A 25652-nucleotide genomic window follows, 5' to 3' on the forward strand; every position below is an offset into this window, starting at 1 on the left:
TAAAATCAACTACTGCAGCAGTCCAGAGCTCCAGCCACAAAACATACCTACAAATGGGGGCAAGGGGGGCTGCAAGAAAAGAGCTACTCTTCCTGAACACTCTAGGATCCTGTGTCACTCACTTCTGCTCCAACTTCACTAGGAGGAAAATATCTGATTTTCACTTGTACTAACCTGAAGCCTCCCATCCAGCGTTCTCTGTATTGTAACACACTTGCTAGGATGAGCTCCATTTGTGGTTATAGCTGTAATCAAAGAATCCAATTCATCTTTTTTCTCCTTTAGCTTTTTAACTAAACTTTCAATTGCGCGTTTTGCAAAAGTTTCACTCTCTCCACCTTGTCGATGGCACATCAAGCTGTGAACAATGCTCAGACAAGCATCATTACTTGTTGGCGTGTTAGTAATAGACATATTGTCCATTTGTCACAGCTTTTTCTTTCAGATCAAATGTCAGTTTTGGGGGCTGTTATGATTTTCAAGCTGATGAACAAGAGATGATCCAAGTTAAGTGTTAGATGTACTGTCTCTTGGTAAAACCTAGGAGGAAAAAATATCTACATTAGAATTGTTTTTAACAAATTGCAGATCATGTTTCTAAGGAAGTCTGTGGCTTTTTGCTTCTTTTATTTTCAAGCTAAGTGCAGGATATTAAAAGCACATGAAAAACTGCATTGCTTGTCCCATGATAGCTAAAACATGCTTAAGACACTGCTTGCAAAGTTTTAGATATAAGATTATTTTTTCCCCTAGCAACAATATTTAAAGATTATAGTTTATATACATGTACACATAGTATGTACATATAGAAAGGTAGGGTTATTAGATGAACAGGCTCTGAATCAGGAAAAGGAGAACAGTGACAATGATTTCTTAAGTTTTAATCAGGTAGGATGAAACCAAGTGGAAGTACTGACTGGGAATCAAGGGGATCAATTTAAACAAAATTTGAATAGTGAAGAAGCATGAATGCACACCAGAATCATCTGTCACCTCTAGTTAATAATCCTGTTCAAATAGTTCAGCTATGTTCTGACCTCAGACTAACTCAGTTTCTCTTCTGTACCTCGCCATTAGCTTAATACACATTTATGTAAAGTAGTACTGTGTGTATCTTTACATATGAAAATCCCAACTGGCAAAGTTGCCTTTATTTGTTTGGATCCAGCTTCTTCTGGATCAAGACAAATCAACTGAAGTCACTAAAAACGCACTTCCAAACTGTCTCAAACGGAACTGCCTTAATTACACTACGTGTAAGATACGGAATAAGACCCTCCTAACACATTTGGCCTTTAAACTCCATTTGCTAAGAACCTGCAGTGGTTTTCTGGCCATGAAGTCATCCCTCCCAAAGCCAAGAGACCTCATCCTTTTGAAGTTTCCTTTAATTCACAAATTAGAAGAGCTGGCCTGATTTTCTCAGTTCTGAATGAGCTAATTACTACACTTTGCTTTGCTTTCTCCAGAAACATAGGACCACAGGTTTCATGCGGTCACAGAAAAGGAGTCTGATGTTGTCAAAAAGCTACTTTGGTTCTTCAAGCAGCTCTGGCTTCAGGTAGTCATCCACTAACACCATTCTACCAACTATGTGCACTGACTTTAAAACAGTGGCAGCAAATCCACCTAAGTGATTTTACTGCATTTACATTTTCAGAGTAAGCTTAAAATATAAGCCTTTCTGAAAATAACATGTTTGTCATTCTTGGCAATGTAAATAAAGTATATTTGATTTTAATGGTTAAGGGAAAAAAGTTTCTTCATAGTATCCAAGGAACGCATCCAGTCAAAGACCTAATAACATGGAAAATTCCAGTGCAGTAACAGAGGTACAGCAGAGGCAAGTATTTATTGGAAACAAATGTGTTGCACAAAAATGAAGGGGATGTTAATTTAGAAAGTTAGCACATCACACAAATTACAGTGTGAATGTATGGCTTCCCTCCTTGTAAAAGGAATATTGTAACAGAAATCCAGCACAATTATAAAAGGAAACAAAGTCTTCCCTACTTTATATTTTCTCCAGTTTCAACCTGAATACAACATCCTTTGGTATACTTGGAAAAAAATCCACATCGCAAATCCCCCCACCTCCATTTTCAACAGTTTTCTTCTTTTGTAAGGATGCTTCTGGACCCAATTTCTCCCAAAAGAGAACAATTACCTAGAATTTTGAGTAAGATCATTTTACCTAGCTATTAAAAGTTTCTCTCTCAATTTTTTTTTTTTTTTTTTTTCACTTCAACTCAATAAGCCTCTTTTAAAAGTCAAGCTTAACCTGCCAGTCATTCTCCATGGCAACCTACACTCGCATAAATCCATAAAAGCGTGCCAGCTAAAACAGAACAGAACATCATTTTCCTTAAATATAAAACAGCATCCCAGATAGGTATACATAAATAATCATAAATAATTGATTTGAGAAAGCTGTTAGCCAAAGAGTTTTAAATAAAGAGATGCTTAAAATTAGACAGGCAGCTCTATCTTCTACACCCCTAAAACCATGAATGAGAATTTTGCTTGCTGACTTTTGGAAGACTAAGAGCAAGCAAATAAATTCTTATTTAAGCGGAATGATCTTCAGAAATGTTGAGTCACCCCTCAGCTGCCACTGTGCTCAACGGGAGCTTCTGACTGTTCAGCATTTTTGAAAGCCAGGCCACTTGTTTAGGATTTTGAATACTGTTACACACTGTTGATGCGTAACTGCACGCTAATTCAAAACCCTCCCTTTAGAAGCCCCATCTGCAGAAATGCTGTATTTAATCTGGCCATTTTCATCCCCAGAAAGAGGGGGTGAGGTCGGCAGCTATCTGGCACGTATTGACAAACGCTGTGACGTATTTCTTCCAAAGCACCAGAAGCATTACTGTATTTTGCAGACAAGCCAAGTTTTTACGTGCCACCAATTCAGTTTCTCACAAAATAGCTCTACAAGCCTATCTCTGAGTCACACATTCAAGAGGTGCCTTCACACCTTCTTACTATATTACTTTCGTGTGTGCAAATAAAAGCAAAATGTAATCTTAATGCGTTGTATTTTTAGAAGATGCCTCTGAAGATAAGGTCCCAGCATGCCCTCAGACATGGAGTGCTAGATGTTCTGCAAAACAGCAGCATGCTTGTGTGATTTGATGTTTCCTTGATGCGAGCATGAAACCTCAAGTTCATTCCTTAGCACGTTGCCCACCCAAGGAGGTGATCCCACACTACAGCTCAAGCTCAGATTTTTTACTGAAGCAGGTAGGGCCAAATCCACTGAACAAAGATCTACTTCCCTCGTAGCCAGGGATTTCATGGAAACAGAAATGGGGGAGCGCATGCTTTGGAGGAAAAGAGGCAGAGAGAAGAGACAGTGAACATGAGAAAAGCAGCAGCAGGAGACGGCACTTGTAGTAAAGTTCTCAGCTTTACCTACCAAAGAACAAAAAGGTATTTCTCTCCCTTTTGCTATAGCGTGATGCAAGCAGAACACAGAAGGGGGGGGGGGCGGGGGGGAATCCAGACAGGCTAAAGTAAAATGCTAACAAGTTACAAAGTTATAGAGAAGTACCTCATTCTGTTCTAGCAAGTCAGGTATTTCAGTAACAAAGTATTAACAGGGAGGTTATGAAACAAGTGAACAGCTAGTGTTCTGCAGTAGCCTGCATTGGAACCATACAGTATGGGAACAAGAGTAAGATCCTCTGAAGACGAGATAAATCTGAAAGACAAAAGAAGTTAAGATTGCCAGGTAATTAGAAACACCTTTGATGATCTGTGGCAAACATGCTGCTATTTCAGAGAAGTGATAAGTAACCATTAACTGAAATCCTTCAAGACTGATGCAGACTTGAACAAATACATCCTAATTCTTCCATACATACTTTCCCACCGACGCCTTGCTCAAGGGTGAAGTATCTTTCTAGCCTGTGCAATGAAATTCAAACCATGAAGCAGCTGTCTAAAATTAAAAATGCAACACTGGTGCCACATGCCTCATTTTCATGTCTGTGGATAATTCTGCCAGAAGTGGTTACCTGCACAATATAAATAGATTCTAAAAACACAGGCATCCGTAACAGTATGCTACCTCATAGAACTAAAAGCAAATATATTATTGACTTATCTCCGTGGAAGTAACATTAGTGAGCTCTCACACTAGTGCCCTCATTGCACTTACATTTATCTTATGAGCAGGAAAGCAAAATAAACACCAGACTGACTCAAACTGTTCCACTGTTCTCAGATCAACTGCTACTACACTTTCTCCCTCAAAACAGCGATGACTTTACTAGCATGACTACAAAACAGAGACCACGTTTAAATGCTCAGCATCTTCTGCAAAAGCTAGTTCAGAGCCCTAGAAGAGCTTTCCCACTTGTGGAAGCAAGGTGCTCCTGATCAACTAGGAAAAAACCTGAGCAAAGTACAAAAAGCTCATGAGATCTCACCCAAAGGGATAACCAACATATTTATGGAACAGAAAATTAATATTCCAGATTCTTTGCCAGTATCTCTTCAGCTGCACCAGCAAGATAGTATCATAAGCTAGCACAGCTTAAGAACAAGTGCTTTTACATGCCAAAAACCCAGGGTAACAAAAACAGCACAAGCCATGACTTCCAAATACTTGCAGCAACTCTTCAGGCAGCACACTAGGTATTTAAGAGACAGGATCATTTGGAAGGCCTCACATGACACCCGAGAGTTGCCGAGGTATATTCCAGTTTGAAATTCTTCATCAGAAAAGCATCCAGACGCATACAGATGTAGGCAGACATGCACATAGTCTGAAGAAGGTAGAAGGGGTTTGGAAAAAGAAAATGAAGTTTTTCTGCTTTTCACAGTTAGAAAAAACACATGGACTTGATTTCCTTGCTTTTACAGAGGTATTACTACAGTCATACAGAAGCTCAACTGAGACACAAGGGCAAAGGCTGCTAAAAAGAATACAAAGACTCCATCTAAAGCCTCATCAGCATGCCCTAGCCATTCAGTCAAGTCAGTTTTTAAACTTACCTGAAAAATCCCTTCCTCCAAACAATTCCCATTACCAATACTCTAACATGGTTGAAATTTGCTGAGGATTTACAAATCCAGATTTCTTAAAAAGAACTCACATTCTTTTCTACATACTAAGAACAACCTTACACTCACAAGTCACTTATCTTCCCCCTCTCTTCCCACAAAAGCCACTTTGCAATTTGGGGAGAACGATCGATCCCAAACAGGAAAAGTGAAACAGAACAAGGTCTTAATAAAAAAAAGATTAGTCTGGATGAGTTTGGTACAACGCTCTGGGTGATGCTCTGTTTGTGCTGAGAAAGGAAGATACTCTGAATAATTAGAAAAGATAAGGTGGGCACCTGAAGGAGATAAGGAGACCATCAAGTCAGGAAATCATTGAACAAAGAAAATGGAAAGGTCTACACCACCTAGGTTCCATCTACTGTGAATGGAATGATTAGGTGTCAAAATCAAATGAGTATGTACGTAAAGATGCTGCGTAACCTCTCACGAAAACTGTATAAAATACCTAACTTTTCACTGACAACTCGGGAGCTAGTCTGTCTGCTGCAAACCGGCCAGCTCCTCAATGTTGCACAAAATAAATACCTTTGCTGCTTAAAGACAAAATTGGTCTGTGAGCAGTTACTCTGTGCCGTTTTGGCATCAAAAGGAAATAACACGCTTACGCGAACAAACCAGGCGGTTATGGATGGAGCTGGAAGTCAGCAATGTAACCCAAAGGAATATGATCCAGGCAATCAGCAATCCAACAGCATGGGCAAGATGGTTAATCCAGGCCCGATGCTGATATGATACACTACCCTACTCATTTACAGTAGGGTTTAAGCCAATCGCAGCTGCAGAGGGATCAAATTCACCAAGAAACTCAGTCTAAAAATGTGACAGTCCAAATGCCACTGAATAATTACTTTAAGACATGGGCAAAAGGCCAAAACCCACTCCATGTCACTTTCTTAGCATATATTAATGAAGTTTCTACAGCAAACTAGGTATTTTTCAAACGAGAGACAATTTGAGGCTCTTCAGAGACAGACTTCACTGTTTGCAGGACAAATTACATGAGAAGTACCATGACTAGGAGTGATCAAGTAACACTTTGTTTTAAAAATTAAGATGCTAAGAATTGTGAAGTGTTGTATTTAAAGGGAAAAAAATGTTTAAAAATGTAGTATAGCCTTGGCACAACTAGAACTAGAGTTCCTGGAGGTGTCAGGGCAGCAATGGCCCTTTGAAAAGCTTTTGAGGGAGAAAGGGAAGCAGTCTTTCAGATCAGCTCAGAAAAGCGGTTCCAGACACAGACACGGTACTGAAGGTCTGGAGATGCTGGTGGGGAAGGCAGATAAACATGGCAAATGGGGGAGGCAGGGGAATGCGCAGCATATACCGACACACCAGAAGCAAATGAAGAATGCGAGATGGATTTGCAACTGCATGCACAAGAAGCCTGAAATAAACCCTTGTGATGGGAATCCAACCAGCCTGCAAAGTTAAAATCAAAGAGGAAAATTTACACCTGCTAAGTATCAGATGACACATTTGGGCCTCAGGAAGCCTTTTAAACAGAGAGAGATTTGCCATCTTTTTGTACAAACCAATCAGACAACAGTCCTGTGTCACCTCAGAGCATTTCAAATGACCCTCAACACATGGGCGCTCTAAGTCCCTGCTAACTGAACTATTCTGAATAATAGGAACACAGATTTTATGTGTGTTTTATGAGAACTCATAGAGCAACAGTTACGCAAAAATGCTCTGTGATGCACATAAATACATAAGCCTGGCATATTCATGTAATGGCTGGTGTTACAAACATACAGGGATGCTAAAGACAGTAACATAAAGCAAGTAAGTGTGCCTAACAGCCTTCACCAGGTACAATACAGGATTTCTATCTATGCTATGAATCTTAAGATAACTTGGCCATTATCCATTGTAACACACTGTAGAAGGGTCTAAGCAAGTCAGCAAATTTGCAGACAAAGTATCCTTCATGATGAGCCATGACTTCAGTGAGTATTACCACTATGGTCTTCAAAAAAAAAAAAAGCTCCTAACATCTGAGCCAAAACATATATCCAAGTTGCAAATATGATGGTAATTTCTTGAAAAATGTATCTAAGATAAAATAAGAATAGTTGAGCTATTTGCTTGAAGCTGCCACTGATGCTCTGGGAGCACGATTTACCAGTAACAGCCATGCCAGTCACAGATTTCCAGCATTTTGATAGCAGGCAGTAAATGCAATGCTAACGAACTGGCTAATTAGAACAGCATACAAATTGACATCTTGCTAGAACATTTCACATGAATAAAGGACAAGTAAGGCTCTTGCATAAGCTGTTACCTCCAAAATTAGACAAACACAAAGATGTCAGAAAAGCAGCATACAGATTTGATAGCTTTTAACCACCAAAACATTACTCCAGAGTTTTGCTGTTTAATAATGCAGTGGTAGAAGTTTTATGATAAACATGATAAAGAAAAATCCATAAACCAATAAAACAAAAGGCAGCTCATGATTTGATGAAGATATGAATAAGTGATTAAACTGCAGATACTTTCCAGCACGTTAGACTATTATCTGCTTGCCCAAAGGGTGAACAGGAACAAAATGTTTGTAGACATAAGAACAATTAGCATTAAAGAACAAGAGAAAGAGTACTAAGAATGTACTACACTCACACTGTTCTGTACAGTAAGAGCTAACATTCCCGAGAATACTATTTTTGTGCGTGTATCTGAATCATCAGTATCAATTCTGCTCATCTCACTGTCAGTAGCTACAAAAAAACTGAAGACATGTGACAGCACAAAAGGAACTGGAGAAGAGTTTTAAGACAACTCTGAGTGGCAATTCTTTCATCCTACCATAAATCCATGGTTAAAAAGTACGAGCAGCCATTTCTTTGTGAGAGAAACTGATCTGATGTAACTGCCCAATGGCAGCGCTCAGCATCTTTACTCCTCTCAGCTTCCACCTGTGCACTTCAACTGCTTTCAAAAGCACTTTACAAAAGCAACAGACTGATCCTGTAAATGCAGCAAACGTTTCTGCTGCACACGGTTTGAGGGGTTTAAATCTCGTTCAAGGAATGTTTACAACAATAAAAACGACATCCAAATCCTTATCTTGTCTTTGAATGCATGGGGGGCAGGACACAATGAAAAAGGTAGCACTACTATGCTGATGTGACCACATATGCACACATTATAAATCCTAGAAAGCTGCATTTTTCATTTTGGTTCCCCTTCCCTCTCTCTACTTTTCATTTTTGAGAAAGTATGCAGCTGAAAAAAACACTCCTCTTTTCAATACAGGCTTCTGTATGGTCAGAGAAGGAAGACCACTGCACATTATCATGCCATGAGCATGGGAAGGGCAGTAAACTCCTCTGCAACTGGATCTATTTCCACAACGCAGACATACATGCCTTGCACTACCTCACCTCCCAGAGGGCACCCTTGGCGTCCCCCCTGAGCAAGAGGTCATCCTCTCCTCATCCCAGCACCCAGAGGTAAGGAGGGGATGAAAACCTGGGAACGGCAGGTTCAGAAAGCAGGTGGTGTAAGTCCCTGCTGTAGAATGACAGAGCAAACCTGACCTGAACGTTTCCTCAGAGGATCCTGCAAGACCCATCTTCTTGCAGAAGGCTTCCTTCAACAAGGACAAATAGTAATTTGTCAAAACCTCACAAACAGAGGAAACAATTGTGGCTATGCCAAGCAATAAAAGGAAGAGTCGAACCTTGCTCAGGCAGAATTGGTGTGATTTTTCACTTGTACATAATGTTTCGATACCCTAGCAATAGGTGTATTAGATTACAATAAAGAACAGATGTTATCTGCACAGGGATAATGTTCCCTGCATTTGTTCAAGCTTAAAAAAAAAAAAAAAATCACCTCTGGGCAAAGCAAGCACGGAAAATTTCAGCCCCAACCAAAAGTAGAGTTTTTCACAAGGTTAACAACAAAAGAAAACAGAGTCCTAAAGTTCCAGCAGGACCTTAACAACAGCATGGCGAAGGCTGCCCCTCACCAGGAACAAGCTATCTGCTCTCAGCACCTTTGTTCTCCACTAAATCTGTTGATACCCTCTCAAACCTCATATCCCTATTGCCTTCGCTGCACTTGAATGCGTTATGTAAAAGAGCCATCTACTTAAAAAAGGAATTTTAATCAGTTTGAGACACTTAGTGCTTCTCTTTAGGCTTCAGCTCTTTGAAATAAAAGTTTCCATATCAATATTAAACACGCATACTTATGCAACAAGCAAATCAAAAGAGGTTCATGAAAATGCAAAGTGAGAAGAAGAGAAGAAACCCCTTCCAATAGCAATCCGGCCAAGATAAGAGGAGGGCCAGAAGGACAAGTTGCCTACTTATCATGACACTGGAGTACAAAAACATGTGAAGTTTTAGAGGGCAGTAGAGCTAATTCAACAACCTTGCATGGGATTACCTACGTTACCGAACAAAGTAACAACAGTACAACCGTCTTAAAATTGAAAAGATGACAGCTATTGCACAGAGTCTGAAATCGCTCCTGCCTGTTGACAGTGGCACACCATTCTTAACCAAGACAATTTGAGAAGCGGTGGCAAAAGACACCACGATCCTACCCCGACCGTCTGTGTTTTAGAACACTTGGTTTGCAGTAGCACAATTTGGGCTCCGAGTAATAACATACCTAACCCACAAGTACATTACCCCAGAAATTAATCAGCCTTCCGTGGCAAAACCTTTTTTAAGGCTCAACTACCCAGCAAGTCACAAACCTCCCCAAAATCCCACATCCCCAGCACCCGGGATGGGAAGGAAGAGCAGGAAAGAAGGAATAATCTTAAATTCACACCCCTGGCGCCGAGCAGCCCCACGCTGCCCTGGCAATCGGCTAAAAGCAAAGCTCTCTGTTACGGCAAAGATGGCAGATTGCAAAGCACTAAAGGCGAAGCGGCTCCCAACAAAACCATCCAGGGCATTTTCCAGCGTGTGGGAGAGAGCAGGGAGAGCGCGTTCCGCACCAGCAGCGGCGCAGGGAAGTTGAACTGGGGACAGGCCGGCTGGCCAGCCTTTACCGGAGGGCACAAGGGTTTGCTTTTTAAAAATACCACTAAAAGTTTAGGGGCGGCGGGGGAGGTGGGGGGGGCGGCTGGAATTTTGTTGTTGTTGCCGCCGAGGGGAAGCGGGGGAGGGAGGCGAGGGGCACCCAGCGCGGCGGGGTCCAGCAGAAGCCCCCGGGGGTGGAGGGGGGCGCTGCCCCGGCTCCCCGGAGCGGCAGCCGGCCCGTCCCCAGCGCGGCCCCAGGGGAGGGGGGGGCGCTGCGGGCGGCCTCGACGGGCGGGCGGGAGCCGAGAGCGGATGTTACCTGGGCCGCGGGCGGCGGCGGAGCGGCCGCTCTCCGGGCGCGGCCTGTGGCTGTGGTGAGGGGCGGCGGCGAGGAGGAGGAGGAGGAGGAGGACGGAGGGGGGGGCCTTCCCTCGCCTCAGCCGGCCCCGGTGCGGCGGAGCGGGCCAGGCCTCCGCCCCCCCCGCCCTCCCCTCCCCGGGCCGGGCCGGGCCGGGCCGGGCCGGCGCTCACAGGCCCGCGGCACGGGGTGGGGGGCCACGCGGCCGCCCTGTGACGGCCGTCCCTGTCGCCACCCCCGCCGCCTTCCTGGTGGTGGTGGTGGTGGTGCCGCCGCAGCTCCGGCAGCTCGCGCTCCACGGCCGCCGCCGCGCATGCGCGACATCCGGGTCCCTCCCCCCCGCCGCCGCCGCCGCCACAGCCACAGCGCGCGCCTCCGCGCCGCCACCCGCCGCCCCTGCGCCTGCGCGCCCGCCCGCCTGCCGCCCCGCGGTTGGCGCGCCGCCGGCGGCCGGAGAGCGGCACGGGCGGGCGCGTTTGGGGATTATTTTTGTGGTTGGTGGCCGGATAGCGGGGCGGGCGGGCACGTTTGGGGGTTATTTTTGTGGTTGGCGGCGGGCGGCGGCCGCGGCGCTTGCGCCGGGAGGCGCAGGTAGTGCTCCTGGGACGGGACAGCGAGCACCGCCGTTAAAAAGGCGCAGCTCCAAAAATGCAACGCGAACAAACGCGCAGGTGCGCAAACGCAACACCCGTAAGGGCAAAAAACCAACAATGCCATCCCTGTATATGTACGGCCCCACAAATGCAACCCCCAGAAGTGTAAAGCCCTACAAATGCAACCCCCAGAAAGCTGGAAGCCCTGCGAATGCAACCCCAACAAATGCACAGGGCCACAAGTGCAACCCCCATCAATGTAAAACCCCACAAATGCAATCCCTGTAAGTGTACAACCCCACAAATAAAACTCCCATCAATGTAAAACCCCACAAATGCAACCCCCGTAAGTGTAAGACTCCAAAAATGCAACACCCGGGAGTTGGAAGCCTTGCAAATGCAACCCCAACAAATGCACGGCCTCACAAATGCAACCTCCACAAGTGCAAAATCCCACAAATGCAACCCCCATAAATTGAGCGCCCTGCAAATGCAACCCCAACAAATGCAACCTCCAAATTGCAAAGCTCCACAAATCCAACCCCAACAAATGCAACAACTCTTCCATTCCTCATCATCTCATCCAGCAAAAGCAAACTCTCCAAAGGAATCCAGCTGAAAAGGAGAATACTTCTTTTAAATTAGCAAGTTACATCGTTCTACCTTTTTGGTGTTGGACCACCGTTCGAATGCAAGGCAGAAAGGAAAAGGTGCATGAAATACCATATCCACTGCAAAATGCAATAATTTTTGCTAAATTAAGTGGGGTGTTTCACAAGGTGCTGGGGTGTTATCGCAGCTCTTCTGATAAGAATGATGGAAATTTTAAAAAATTTTTATATTGCCATACCAAAATTTCCTGCTCACGCTATTAAATCATTTATAGTCACTTCCACATCCTTAAGATCTTAGTGATGAAAAGCAATGTAAAATGCTGCTATATTTGTCATCTTTTCCTGGGTAGATGTAATTGAAGCCTCTTCACGCCAGGATTTGCTGAGTGCATTGCAAATTATCTATTTCTAGAGTTTTTAAAGCATTACGGACGGGAGAGGAGCACTCCAGTTCAACAGGGAGCGTGTGCTGGGCAGGACTTGTGGACTACAGTGCAGCAAATGGATACGGTTCCAGGCTGCCTAGAGCAGCCTCTATGCCGGCAAGTTACGCAGCAGTGCTTCCCCTCCCTCTCCAAGGTGCATCTTTTAAAAAAAATATAAATCATTTAATAATTTGTAAGCAAGGGTCTCTTCCCCCTTGTGCTTGCAGAACCAGCTGCAGCCCTTCATCCTAGGAGATGATTTGGTCAAATACAGGGATGAAAGCTGCAAAATGGTAATGCTGAGCACCGAGCAGTATAATTTTCAGATTTCCTATTGGTTGTATAATGGCAAATAATAAGTGTAAATACAAGATGTGGCATTTCCGTCCATTGGCAACAGCCCTACTTTGCTTTCAAGGCGTACCATGAACCAGAGCTCCACCTAGGCCATGGGGATGCAGCAAAATGCCGTTACTGACTAGGTATTAAAACACCTTTTCAAGAAGCAGCCATCTCTATAGGCAAAAAATTAGTTTTTAAGAGGGGAGAAGAAAGGGTGTTGGGAAATTCAGTGCAATCCTTCACCTTATTTCACAAGCAGGTGTGAACAAGCTGCAAATTCAACAAGGAAATCCCAAACTGCAGCTGGGTTATGGGGTAGTGGGATTAATTCACCTCTATAGCACGAATGTTGTATTAAATCTGAACAAATCTGATTAGGTATCTTAAAAGTACTGTATGCGCCACGGTAACTCTGTGTTTATACCTATCTCTGTTTTGAGGTTTGTAAAGTAATCATTCTGATGTCCTGCTCAACTGGATGGTGAAACAAGGAATTTGGGGGCACACAAGCCATTGAGCAGGTGCCCCATCAGTCTCTGGTGTCCCAAGCTCAATGCAGTGTCCACAAGCATCCGTGCACGGTGGCTGCTGGGGACACACAGAAAATCCTGCCCCAGCCAGCACCAGCACAGGAGGAAAGGACTAAATGGGAGCTGTAAAGAAACTGGGGTGACCACTGGGTAGGTGCTTCACCAGGAAAGATGCTGAGCTGCTGCCTCTGATGCTAAAACGGCACAGAGTAACTGCTCACAGACCAATTTTGTCTTTAAGCAGCAAAGGTATTTATTTTGTGCAACATTGAGGAGCTGGCCGGTTTGCAGCAGACAGACTAGCTCCCGAGTTGTCAGTGAAAAGTTAGGTATTTTATACAGTTTTCGTGAGAGGTTACGCAACATCTTTACATACATACTCATTTGATTTTGACACCTAATCATTCCATTCACAATAGATGGAACCTAGGTGGTGTAGACCTTTCCATTTTCTTTGTTCAATGATTTCCTGACTTGATGATCTCCTTATCTGCTTCAGGTGCCCACCTTATCTTTTCTAATTATTCAGAGTATCTTCCTTTCTCAGCACAAACAGAGCATCACCCAGAGCGTTGTACCAAACTCATCCAGACTAATGTTTTTTTTTAAGACCTTGTTCTGTTTCACCTGGTATTTACCCAAAGCCAAACAGCTCCAGCAACGATTAGACCTGGGAAGGACCTTTGCAACCCATTACAGTGATTTTGAAAGGCTGCAGAGATATCATGTCTGACAAAATGGTACTTTTTCCAACCACCTAAACACCTTTGAACTCAAACTTATTTTTCAAACATCAAATGCAGGGACTAGCAGGATCAATTTAACATGTTGTGGTTTAGCATCCGTCCCCACCCCCCTCCCCAAAATGTTACTTTGATCAAATTTCTGCAACTTGTTTTACCTCAAGATCCCAATCAATATGTTTTTATTATTAATAAAAAATGCATTAAGTTGTTCTAGTGACTATGTGCCAAACCACTGATTTCAGTGAGACCTGGATCAGTCCTACCACCTCGCCAGAAATTAAGATTTCTAGAATGAAACCATCTGAGGTAAATAATTAATATCCTTTTCCTTATAAATGAACATAATTCAGTATAAGCAAATTCTTTTAAAAGTCTGTTTAAAAAAAAGAAATGCTCCCAAATGAAGATCGTTGTTTCTTCTGCATTGACAGATGAAGCGTCCCACCATGGGCCATGGGGAATGGTTGATAGCAAAGGCTGAACCACCTCGAGCATCAAGGATCCCTTTTCCAGCTGGATTTAGAGCTCAGACTTGATCTCAAGCTCTCCATCCTCAGCGCAGACTGCACCACACTCGGAGCAGCAAACTATTTTTCGTGCTGTAGGTAACTTATTTTTCAACCTTCTTTGCAAACTCACATGGACTTCAGCAGAAGGAAGATTTCCCCTCACTCCCTTTGATCAGTGCTCATCCCTTCCGTTAGCAGCTACATGTAAAACGCAGGAACCATCTCCGCTGTTACAAAACTCTTCAAGTCTTATTTCCTCCCTCCTCCTCTTTCCCGTAACATAAAAAGCTTCTTTCGCACTTTATCACGTCCCTCCGCTGGTACCAGCTAAAAAAGGAACCAAATTTAGAGGAACTCTTCCAGGAAAGCAGAAGAATATTTAAAACAAGTTACGAAGCTTAAAAAGAAATCTATCTTCATTTACATACCCAGAACTTGTTAAAACACCCTCCTGGTCCTTACAGGACCAGGCTGGAGTCCTTTATCTGCTGTCAGATGGAATACTCTCAGGAACATGTATTTGAAGGCAAGGTAATTAACAAATGGTTAATGGAAAGATAAACTCATTGAGAAAGCAGACAATTTACGGTCCAAGTTTTTCAGTCCTTACTGGCACACATGTTCCCATTAATTTTCAATATTCAAGTCTCACTAGCAGTCCGATTTCTGAAGTCATTTAGCATCCAGACTGAGAGAGAAGAGTGGACCACAGCAGGCAAAGACACATGGGTCTGCTGAGAAAGAGGCAACTGTAACCTGATTACCACTACTACAATAGATTAAAATGAAAATACAGGAAATTCACATAACTCCAGCACTAAATGTACCCTCATTCCACAACACACCCAAAAGGAACTATTTCAAAAAATGACAGCCACACAGTTAACCTGGCTTTCGATACGGACCAAGCAGCTTGTAGCTCTTTTTCTCAGCTTAGACAAAAGGAGCATTTCCTCCCTCGACTGAATAAATTGCCATAAATAACGCACTAACGCATCAAATCTGTGCAACAAAGTCCCCAGACCTAATACCTGAAGAGGACCTGATCTGCTGCTTTGATACACTCTTCCCCTTGCTGTTCCTCATCTAAACAGCCCTATTCTTACTTAGGATTTAGATCCTAAAACATATTTAGGATGTAGCTATGCAGTAGGACTGACTCAATGTATCAGCAAAGTACTGTTAAAAAGGGGAGGTGGGGGTGGTGTCCCAGGCAGCTCCCCATTTCTGGCCAAGCCCTTGTGCAGCCTCCTTCATGCAGCCCTTGTACAACTTGTGCAGCAAGACAGCTCGCTAATCAACTTGGCAATCCAGCCAAAAATTAGTCCAGAGGCCATCTTCTTGCAGGCTAGCAAGAACCAGTGGTTGTTCAACCAGGCAAGCACTGGGCTGGCACACTAAGCTGGACCACAGGGGCACCGGGAGCCTGTGCCATCGATGCATCTCACACACCTACCCACACCCTCTGTCATTTGAATGGGAACTGAAGATATTCCTGAATTCATAGCAATTCACTAACCACAAGAACACAAAAATGTATTTACCGCTGGGATGGATAACGCAGTTTTGGAGCAGCAGCATCCAGCACTGCAGGGAGATGTGCTGCAGCAGTGGGTGCACACATTTCAGGCTGCATAGGCTTGTGGATTGTCCCTTGGTTTTATTTCCAGCCTTTGATTTGTTATTTGCAGGTAGTATTGGGTGAATTTCCACAAAGCCTCGAAGTTGCTCCCTGAACTTCATTATCACAGCTGTGAATGGCTTAGAAATAGGAATTTTTGGTTGTTCCAGTGTGGAAGCAGATGTAGCAAAGCACATCAGGACAACAAAGTTAGTTATTCTTTCCCTGTATGACAGCTGGAGTCCGTTCAGCTTTTGACTATTCAAAGCAGACTGTGATATCAAGATCTCTGTGCCTGCCATTGATTTTTATCTTACAAAAGAAAAACAACTGGTGTGTGTGTGTGTGTGTGTGTGTGTGGAGAGAATCTCCCATTGCATGACCCGGAGACTCTACCCACTTTTCACCATTAAGAGAGAAGTCACAAGAAATCAGGGAGTTTCTGCTTCAGAAGTCATGTTCTTCAAGTTTGCAATTCTTCCCAACTTTTTTTTTTTTTGAAGAAATCCAAGAGTTCCTCTACATTTGAAGCACGAAATATTCATGTTGATGTAATACAGTTCGGAGTTACCACAGCCACAGGTAAAAAGTCTGTTTGAAGGGTGGGGATAAGACATTGAATTCAATTTGATCAAATTAAGCAAGGAAATCACACTCATTTTTTTCTTTGAAGTTTGTTGCTTACTTACACACTCTTAGTGAAGAAAATGTCAAGAGTATAGAAAAATTATCTGCAGGATTTAACTTCCTCATCTCACCAGCTTGGTCTGGGTGAGGATTACCACTGTCCACAAACCACCTTTGAGCAGTGCACCATTTTCAGGGGAGAGCTCCTTGAAGTGGGAGTGTTTTAGTTTTTTGGAGCTTTGTTATTTGACATTTAAAGCAAGGAAGGAAACTGTGTATTAAACAGATTCATTTTCCATCTGTATTACCATCAACTCAACAAAAGAACAAGCACAAACTGTAGCAGCTGTACTTCAACCTGACAGAGTTTTCAGTGTTTATATTAAAGAGCTATGAAGTGTTTCAGCTTTCAGGAATCCATGCTAAGGGAAACATGTTTAGGGTAGATTTTACTTTTTTTTTGTTTTTCCCCCCAGAAAATTGAGCTAGAATTTGGGAAACTCCCAACTTCTGGTTTGTTTTGAGGGGAGAAGAAAAGGAGATAAAGTTGGTTTACACGTCCCTTAATTGAAAGTCATTGCAGACTGAGCTATATACTAGGTGAAATTCCTCCTGTAGTGGTACTTCTACAAACACAAATATGGTCTTATCAGGGTAATTTCTCTTTGGAAATGCATCTGGAGGAACACTTTAGGAAAGACGACTTGTCATCTGCCTAAAGACTTTCAAGCATACTTCCAAAACTTTACTGATGCAGGGAACAGGTATACAACCTTAGTGCTCACGCTTCAGAGCTTTAAATGAATCAAATTGTTAAGAGAGAATCACTTTTGATAGGAAGCCTGAACTGTTTTTATTTATGAGGAAACTTCATATGCAAAGGGGGAATTAGAAGGGCTCCTCAACTCAAGCATAGCAACACCCCTAGTTACAAACACTTGGCAGAGTTATAACTACTTTTATTAGTTTCGGTCCCCTTACAGTTACAAAATACTGTATACAAGTTTGAAATAGATGTTATTCAAAAGCTTGCAACAGGTGAGCTATCTTAAATTCTGGTGCAGAAAACAAACCTTCCAGAGGGCTGTATTAAGCCAAATGATCCAGTGCTCTGCTCCCGGAATCTGTGGTCCAAGGAAAACCTTGGCTGAAAAGAAAAAGGCTGTGAAGGCTTGCACCACTCTACACATTCAGTTTCTGGGGAAGCTAGGTGTCCGAAACCATCAGTTATGAATTTGTTCCTAATTCCAGATGTTTCCGTATCCTTTACAAAAGCAACGCTAACCATACCTAGTACCCTCTCCAGTTTGCAACAGTTCTCTGCGTGCCACAGAAAAGAACTTATGGATAGTGGTGGGCTTGGCAGTGCTGACCTAACGGTTGCACTCGATGTTCTTACAGCTCTTTTCCAATCTAAATGATTCTGTCATTCTATGGTACCAGAAACACCACCAGTATTTTTAAGTGCTATCCAACACCATCCTATACTTTGTCTTCATGCAGAGCTTGCTCACGCTGTTTCTCCTTTTTCATTGGAATTTCTATTGTCATAAAATCCTCAGCTAGTGTTACTTCTTGACCATCTAACACTGACTCTGCCTGTCGCTTCAGTTCGGTGACGTCCATGTCCCCCTCTCCTCTCTGAGCAGCCGGTTTATACCGCTGACTGAAGTGAGTGAAAACCAGTTTCTTAACTTTACACAATTTTGCAAAATCTGATGCCATTTTTGGAGTACTATGACCATGCTCTCTGGCCTTTTCCTCCTGGGTATCATCCAATGTAGCTTCATGTATCAGTACATCTGCTTCACAGCAAAGCTTCATGGCCGCATCTCCAACCACACCTGAACAATCCCCCAAAATGCAAATTTTTCTTCCAGGAATAGGGTCTTCTAAGACGTCAGAAGGAGAAATCATTACTCCATTTTCTAGAACAACTGCAGTTCCATTCTTCAGTTTCCCATATAAAGGACCTGGCTGAACTCCTGGTAAATAAAGGCAAAAGAGCCCATAAGTATTATAATGCATGTCATGTTTAAAAAAAAAAATAACTTCAGAAGAGATATGCTATACACAGAGCTGTCTCACTGAAAAAATACAACCTCAATATAAATAGCAATTGATATTTCATATACGTCATACAAATAAAGAGCCCATAATGTCAGCAGGAAGTGTATTTGAAGAAAATCTGTATTTTTCGTATTAAAGTCAATAAAGTCATGCAAATACACTGGCCATACATTTCCCTGAAAGCCACATTGTGCTTTTTAAACTTTATCATCTGAACTTGTTTGCTCTTCCCAGTATGAGAATGGTCTTCAATATTAATTGGTATTAGTATTACACACCAAACTGCTGCATTGGTGTGAAGTATTAAAATGTCTTTAACAGAAAATGGGAAATGGAGTTTAAATTGATTACAGAGAGATACAGGCCCTCTAATTTGCTAGAACCCCTAGAAAGGTGGTCATAAAAAGATTACAACTGCCTATGAACCCAATTTTGTTACACTTGCTGAAAACTGGGCTTGCTACTCTGTTGGAACACATGCATTTAGGCATTTAAACAATTACAAAGAGGAAAAATAAGACAAAATAGTTACCAAGGTCTTTCAGTTTCTGTACATTGAGTCTACCGGTCCGGGGCTTCTCTTGCACCACAAAGCCAAAGGAAGGAATGCGGTGAAATAGGCGAAATGCTTTCAGAACTATCTCCTCGTCTTCAACCAGCAAGTAAGAGTTTTCTACTGGATCCAAGTGGAGTATTCTCCCTTGTGCTCCCTGGGGAGATACCTCATCTCTGTCCAAGTGAAAAAACTCCTTAAATTCTTCTGGGGGGCACTGGTCCCGTGTAGGTACCAGTTCATGAACAGTGTAGGGAAAGAGAAGTTGTGAGTGGGAGAGCTCCATACTCCTCCATATGAAGTTTCGCAGTCCCAATGGTCCATAAATATCAAGAGGTGGTTTGTTTGGGTCAGGGCTACTTTGGAGGCTAAGTGTACACAGCAGGCCAGGAAGTCCAAAGAAGTGGTCACCATGAAGATGAGTTATGAAAATCTTGGTAATTCTGCCTATTGATTAGAACAACAGGAAAAGAAAAACAAACCAGAAAAAGGCAGGAAAATAAATGAACACCGTATCAACTCAGAAATAATTGCTTTTTGGCAAGAAGTAGGAAATAACGAAAGGGGGAAATCAAAATAAAACTAGTGTTCAAGAAATAAATCCCAAACCACAAAGTGTATTTCTTCCATAGTAGCAGTAAGTTTCCACACAAGGTTTATTTTGTCTTGATTTGCCAAGAAAAGACTGCTGAGACAGAAGTTTTAGTTCCTTCTAAGCAAAACGTGCTACAAGCATGGAACAGAATCAAGTGGTGACATCTGCCATATTAAAACACAAAGCAGTGCTGGAAAGTGGTTGTGCTTTCATACATCACATGGAAACTGTAGACTAATGAGAAACGTAACATGGAATTTATGTTGTTCCCAGTTTTGAATTTAGCACATGAAATTAACATCATCAAAAATAAATTTTAAAAAAGCGTCCAGTTTTGATTTTGAAGTTTTTTAAAAGGCAAGAAAACTATGGTGTCTGGCTGGTTTAACAGATGAAAAACTGTGCTTACAAGATCTGGGTTTTGTTTAGTATTTGAATTTGTTCCACTCCAGCTCCCAGGCACTGGACCCTACCTTTGCTAGACTGAAAAAGCCCAGAATTTTCTCTCATTACAGATACGTGTACTTAAATCAGGCTGTCTTAGTCTCCTCTCCTAGCTGAGTCTCCACTTCCATACAGTAAGGCATTTTCTCCAGCATCTGTTAGGACGAAGTAATAGGAAGGACAGAATCTCTTTGTTTTGATTTAAGAACAATTTAGTAAAAAGCATAAATTTAGTAAAAATTAGTCTGTTCACTTGGCCACTAAATCCCCTGACAGCTTCAGATTTTGGAGGAGCAGGAAGCTGGTTTTCTGTTCATAATTGATAATTCCACCTTTGTAACTTTCGAGTCAGAAGACTGGTCTTGCCACTGTAGACTGCAAAAGCACAGCTACTGACGATAAACTTGGTTTCTACTTTATTTGCCAAAATGTAAAAGTTACCACAGATACACACAACTTTACCTGACAACAAAAGCACAGTGTTTGTTGACAGGAAGACTCACAGCATGTATTGTCTAGAGCTGTCTTCAAATAAACACAAGCTGTGCCTGGTCTGTGGACCACGTTTGAAATTACAAAGCCCAAGAAATTAATTCAAGAGAGTTTGGTTCTCAAACACAATTCCTTACCAAAGGGCAATCAAGGATTACTGCACAGCAGGTTCAGCAAGTGCCACCCATACACAACACTTTCAGCTGCTCATGCATGTTTAGTATGTATTCAAATACCATGAGCAGGAGGACAAAGTATTTTGTTTAGGTCTTATGAAACTTTCCCCCTTCCCTCATCACAATACCTTTCAACAGCACAAACCTGCTTTGAGATGGCTCTTCATGAACTGTGTTTGGGTTCCCTCTCCACAGTCAAAGAGCCAGCACTCTCCTTCCCTGCGAAGCACTAATGCTGATGCTCCTCTTGTTGGAGAGGGATATGCTGAGCCTGTGCCGAGGAAAGTTATATCCATCGACATTCTGAGTACGTCGGTACACCACCTGAAAGAGATTTTGAGCTGCTGAACATACATGTTTATGCTGGGAAAGAAACAAACATTTTCGCTTTAAATGAAGGCATCCTCTGTACTTTAATGTGAGGATCAAATTCCCCTCGCCTTGAAAAAATAAATAATAAAACCTCCCTGGAGCAGGATATGACTTTCAGATGACACAATATTTACCAGTGTTCCTCTTTATGTCAGTGGAAGGTTGCAAACACGCAGCCCACACGTAAGACCTTTGTTCATTACCTAAAGAAACAGCCCTATCCAGTTGGAAACACTCTAACCTTTCAACCCACTATTATTTCTTTCTTCTTTACTTAATTTAAACTGCATTTTCCTGCATGTGCTTTCCTCTAAAAGCCTTTTCCAAACGACTAAGACCAAACAGCCACTGCTGACATTTAAATGCCATGGCAGGACGTCAGGGGCAGGCAGCCCAGCAACCCAGAGAGGAAAAACTTTCTCCCCTCAAAACAACTTCAGAGACCGCAAGACACAGGAGTGACCCGATTTACTCTGCCTTTGCAATGGTGCCCTTGAAAGCCTGTTTGGCTTCTCATAAGGGCAAAGAGAAAAATTCAAAACTACCATTTACGTAGCCTGAAGGCTGCCTGACAGATCGCAGGACACCCACTGCAGCAGAAGGATCTATACTGTCAGCTGCCATACCCCTGTAGTTTATGTCTCTGCTGTGTTGTCCAGATGAGGAGCCTGGCCGGTCTGCAGGAGCAGGGCAACCTTTGGAAAGCTGCATTAGGAGCAGAACTTCCCTATGCACAACTCTAACACCGCCTCGCCTTACGGGGTGTGCTACCTCCAGCCTTAATTCCTCCTGGATTTAGCGCCTACCCCGTTTTCAGATGTGTTTCCTCATTTCAAAGTCCAGGTGCCTCAACAGCTTCAGATGCCTTTCAAACAAACAAACAATAAAGCCTCAGTTTAGCTGCTTTTAAAAGCACTGCCGCCATTCCCTGAAGGAAAGCAGTCCTCTTCCCGGGTGTGCGAGCAGCCTCCTCCCAAGCACACCAAGGTGCAACCCGACCTCGGCGGGGGGGGAGGGGGGGCGAGAAGGGGTAAATGCACATCCATCACCCCCCCAAAAGAAAGCCGAAATAAACGTTTTGCTTCCTTTACCCCTGCGTAAAAACAGATTTAACAACCTGTCAGCTGGTCTAAGGCATCACGCTATTACTTTGTGGCCAGGGCACGCTAAAAGCCTTACCGAGGCCTAAGCTCGCCCGCAGCCCCCCGGCCGCCGGGCCGCCCGCCCGCCCACCCCGGGGCTTGTGAGGCACGGCCCGAGCCTCCACGGGCCGCCGCGCCCGGGCACGGCAGCGTTTAGCTCGCAAACAGACCGCCGCCAGGCCCAGGTCCGGCACCGCGGCCTACCCCGCTCCCCGCGGCCCGCCTACCTCCCCCGGGCGGCGGCGGGCGGAGCCCGAGCGGCCCAAGCCCGGCCCCCCGCCCCCGCGCTGCGCCAGGCGGGCGGCCCCGGCCCCACGGGGAGCCAGGCGGCCCCGGCCGCTGGGGCCAGGCCTCCCGGCAACAAATGCTGTGAAGAACCAGTTCTGGGGATAAAATTGCACAGCCTGAGTCCCGGGGGTGTCTGCTGGTGGTGCGCAAGGGACAAAAGGAAAAAAAACCCCAAAACATCAGTGATTTAGAGAGTTCCATACCAATGCCGTATAGATCAAGGGTTACTTTTTCAGAATAAACAAAGTCAAATGTAATTTAGGCAAAGGGAGTGCATTTTACTAAGAAAATAGAAGACCAGAACACACATTCCAAGAATTACAACGTTAGAAAGGAGAAGAAAAACCCCAACCAGTTCACATTAAATACAATTTTAGTTTCAGCTGAGCGATGACCCTCCAGGTACAGTCAGCCCCGGGCAGAGCAGGCAAGAACTGTTTGCACAAGCACTCCGGTGGACTTACATTTATTTGTGTAAAGTAGGTATGTATAAGCCCATCTATACCTTTTTTGACACTGCATTACTTAAACTGGCCGTCTTACTCTGTTTGTGTAGTCCTAAAAGTACTTTTATTTCCATTCTCATTACAAAGGAACTGCTTCAAGGATGGGTAAGTCCAGGGTACTTGGACAGTGAAGTTCAATCCAGCGCCAACTTCATGCATGGCAGAATATTAACGCACGCCCCAAGGTTCTTGCACCATGAGCAAAATGTCCAACGTGAGAAAGCTTTTTACATGAGCTGTAGCCATGGTCTGCTGTGCCACCAGGTCCTGGATCCCCCACATACGATGGAGCTGCTGGCATATCTTCCTCCGGAGCAGGCACAAGTAAGCTGCATCACTACCAAATGCTAGGATTGGGGAAGTGATGGTAGGAAGCAGAGGTCTAAAGTATGCTGTATTTTCCTTGTGGTTCACCCAGAATATCTGCAGGCTTTCTGATACCATGGTAATGTGTATTTTGCAAGTAGGTAGGTAGGTCAAGGTAGATCCGTACAGAACTAGATGTCCCTTCACCAGCAGCAGCTGAATTACATTGCTCAAACTCAGCTGCCAAGTGGGTGCAATTAGAGAGCTGCTCTAGATTTTCTCCTTGCTCCACTATTCAATGTAACACCAGTCACTGCCTATTAGGTATTGGCTGTTATGAAACAGGATAGCAGCACATATCATCTTAAAAAAAGTCCAAAAAATGACAGTGGTTTTCTTAAACTCGGGAATAGCACTTGCAGCTGCAACAGGAGTCTAAACTGTTCTGTTCTTACAGTCCAATCTGAGAGTCTTGTAGATACTTTTATCCAAATGACAACAGGTGCTCAAATCTGCACCTTTGAGGTCAAGAAGACCCGGAACAAACAGAAGACAAACAACTTCGATCTACTTAGCCCTAGAGTCAGCTGAACTAAAATTCAGTTAGAGCTGTACAATAGTGAACCCCATAGGGAGGAATAGTCACCAAATAGGGCTGCTACTGAACAACTAAAAGGTGTATCATTTATCTTTGCAGTTACTACCACAGGAGTGTGACAGAGTTACTCCACCCCCACACAAAACACTGTGCTGGAAACTACAGTACAGGGAAGACACGCACCTACTGCAGGAAACCTGTTAAACACCAATCTGCGCATGAAGTGTTGCTTTGTTTTAAGCCTGGAAAACAAACACAACATCATGAAACATCACTATTCACAAACATAACCAAGAACTTAGGCAAGGAGTCACACCTGGGTTTTAAAAATCTATCAGATACATTTTAGTAGTCTTCCTCTACAGGTCACTTGTTGGCATGCAGACGTATGCTTCAGGAACGTACAAACCTCTGTAACATCTTTGAACAAGAACACATGTTATTTTATAAAAAAAAAGGCTGTGCTCCCTTAGCTACCTTTCTTCTCCTCCCCTAGACATTTCTATACATTGCTGCCAAGAGGCTCAGTCCTGCTCCTGTTGATTTTAAGGAAGCAAATCATGGACCAGTCCTGGAAAAGACTGAGCTACTGACCTCAGTGGGAGTCCCTGATCCTCTCCGAAGCATTCTGTACACCCAAAATAGTATCCTCACAGAAGAGGCATGAAAGAGACTTCTATACCATTCAGAGGGCAAAAGTCACCAGAGCTGTGTGAAGAGCTATAACACTAGTCATCCTGTAGGCAATACAATTTTTTTAAAGAACAGTGTAAGATTAATTTACTGTATGTAGCATTACAAAATGCATCCTGGTGACAACTTTCTCCCTTTGCATACTGCATAAGAGGATCTTCCAATTAGATAAAGATCGGTAAATACTTTTGCATAAGTCAGCAAACAGAAAAAAATCAGGTTAAGTAGAATATGAAAAAGGATACTGTGGGTCCTTACTAATTGACAAGATAAATAACTTTAATTAATGCAAAGATTAGATGTGAAGAATACACAAAACTGAAGATGAACCTGTATATTTTATTAAAAAAATAAATCTGAGAGAGATGAAAGGGAGAGTGAAATGCACTTAAAACTGAGCTGACATATCTCCTGTTGCTAATGAAAAGCAATGGCTGTACATTAAAGGTAAAAGTCCGCTGTGTCTATATTGCAAGCTATCCACAGAACAGAACCTGATTAAACAATGTCCACAAGCACATATCCACAGGTAAGGTCCAACTGGTACCACTGAGCTGCTGTAACTGGGACAGATTAGAAAGAGGCAGTCAGGCCTCCTCTATAGAGTCAGAACTCTATAGACGCAGCCCCATCAGGGCAGGGCTGTATTCTAACTGGAGCCTCCCAGCGTGTTAAAGACTTTTTTTCCTCACCTGTGCAGTGGTATTTCCAGAAAAATTATGCAGGAACATTTGTACCTGGGAACATCCCACTGCCAGCCAATTCTGAACAACCCTTCTCGGCATGTGCTGTGCTGCTTAAAGACAGCAGGGAGGCTGTGCCAGGAAAGAAAAGGACTGTCCTTCACCAGACAGTCATTTTCCCTCAGCCTGACAGCAGCCCCTGTGAATTCCCTGCCCGAGAGCTCCCTTCGGGAATCGTAATCACTCTTGCCCAAAGCAAGACTCTGCTGCATGCAGGTAATGCTGTCCTCCGAAGCACCAGGTTTTCC

At 43.4% G+C, this 25652-nt stretch overlaps 3 protein-coding genes across 14 annotated transcripts in view; all 3 read right to left on the bottom strand.

Annotated features, from left to right (window-relative positions):
• Positions 1–10733, bottom strand: part of SMAD4 (SMAD family member 4) — a 29193-nt gene extending 18460 nt beyond the window's left edge. For 3 of the 4 annotated variants that reach the window (XM_080371618.1, XM_080371619.1, XM_080371616.1), the window contains exons 1-2: positions 10381–10733; positions 175–540 (exon numbers count right to left, since the gene is read on the bottom strand). In XM_080371618.1, coding sequence (XP_080227744.1) covers positions 175–423 — 249 coding nt within the window. In that variant the 5' untranslated portion in view covers positions 424–540; positions 10381–10733. Of the gene's footprint in view, positions 1–174; positions 541–3556; positions 3707–10380 lie in introns of all 4 variants that reach the window. The other variant, XM_080371617.1, reaches the window with a different exon arrangement.
• Positions 10734–17368: 6635 nt separating this feature from the next.
• Positions 17369–22689, bottom strand: ELAC1 (elaC ribonuclease Z 1). 9 transcript variants are annotated; one of them, XM_080371643.1, is made up of 5 exons: positions 22246–22336; positions 21935–21993; positions 20902–21080; positions 19029–19496; positions 17369–18411 (listed from the first exon to the last, which is right to left on the bottom strand). In XM_080371643.1, exons 3-5 carry the CDS (start codon positions 21056–21058, stop codon positions 17909–17911), a joined length of 1128 nt encoding a protein of 375 aa, XP_080227769.1. In that variant the 5' UTR covers positions 21059–21080; positions 21935–21993; positions 22246–22336; the 3' UTR covers positions 17369–17908. The 9 variants fall into 9 exon arrangements, with proteins under 9 accessions (XP_080227769.1, XP_080227768.1, XP_080227767.1 ...); XM_080371642.1 differs by having other exon boundaries at positions 21755–21993; positions 22246–22331; XM_080371641.1 differs by having other exon boundaries at positions 21755–21993; positions 22220–22301.
• A 123-nt stretch (positions 22690–22812) lies between these two features.
• ME2 (malic enzyme 2) overlaps positions 22813–25652 on the bottom strand; it is a 37147-nt gene continuing 34307 nt past the window's right edge. The window contains exon 16 of the mRNA XM_080371614.1: positions 22813–24705. Within this exon, the coding sequence (XP_080227740.1) occupies positions 24697–24705 (9 nt within the window). The 3' untranslated portion in view covers positions 22813–24696. The remainder of the gene's footprint in view (positions 24706–25652) is intronic.

Source organism: Falco punctatus, assembly GCF_963210335.1.
Source record: "Falco punctatus genome assembly, chromosome: Z".
In the NCBI taxonomy this organism is placed as follows: Eukaryota; Metazoa; Chordata; class Aves; order Falconiformes; family Falconidae; genus Falco; species Falco punctatus.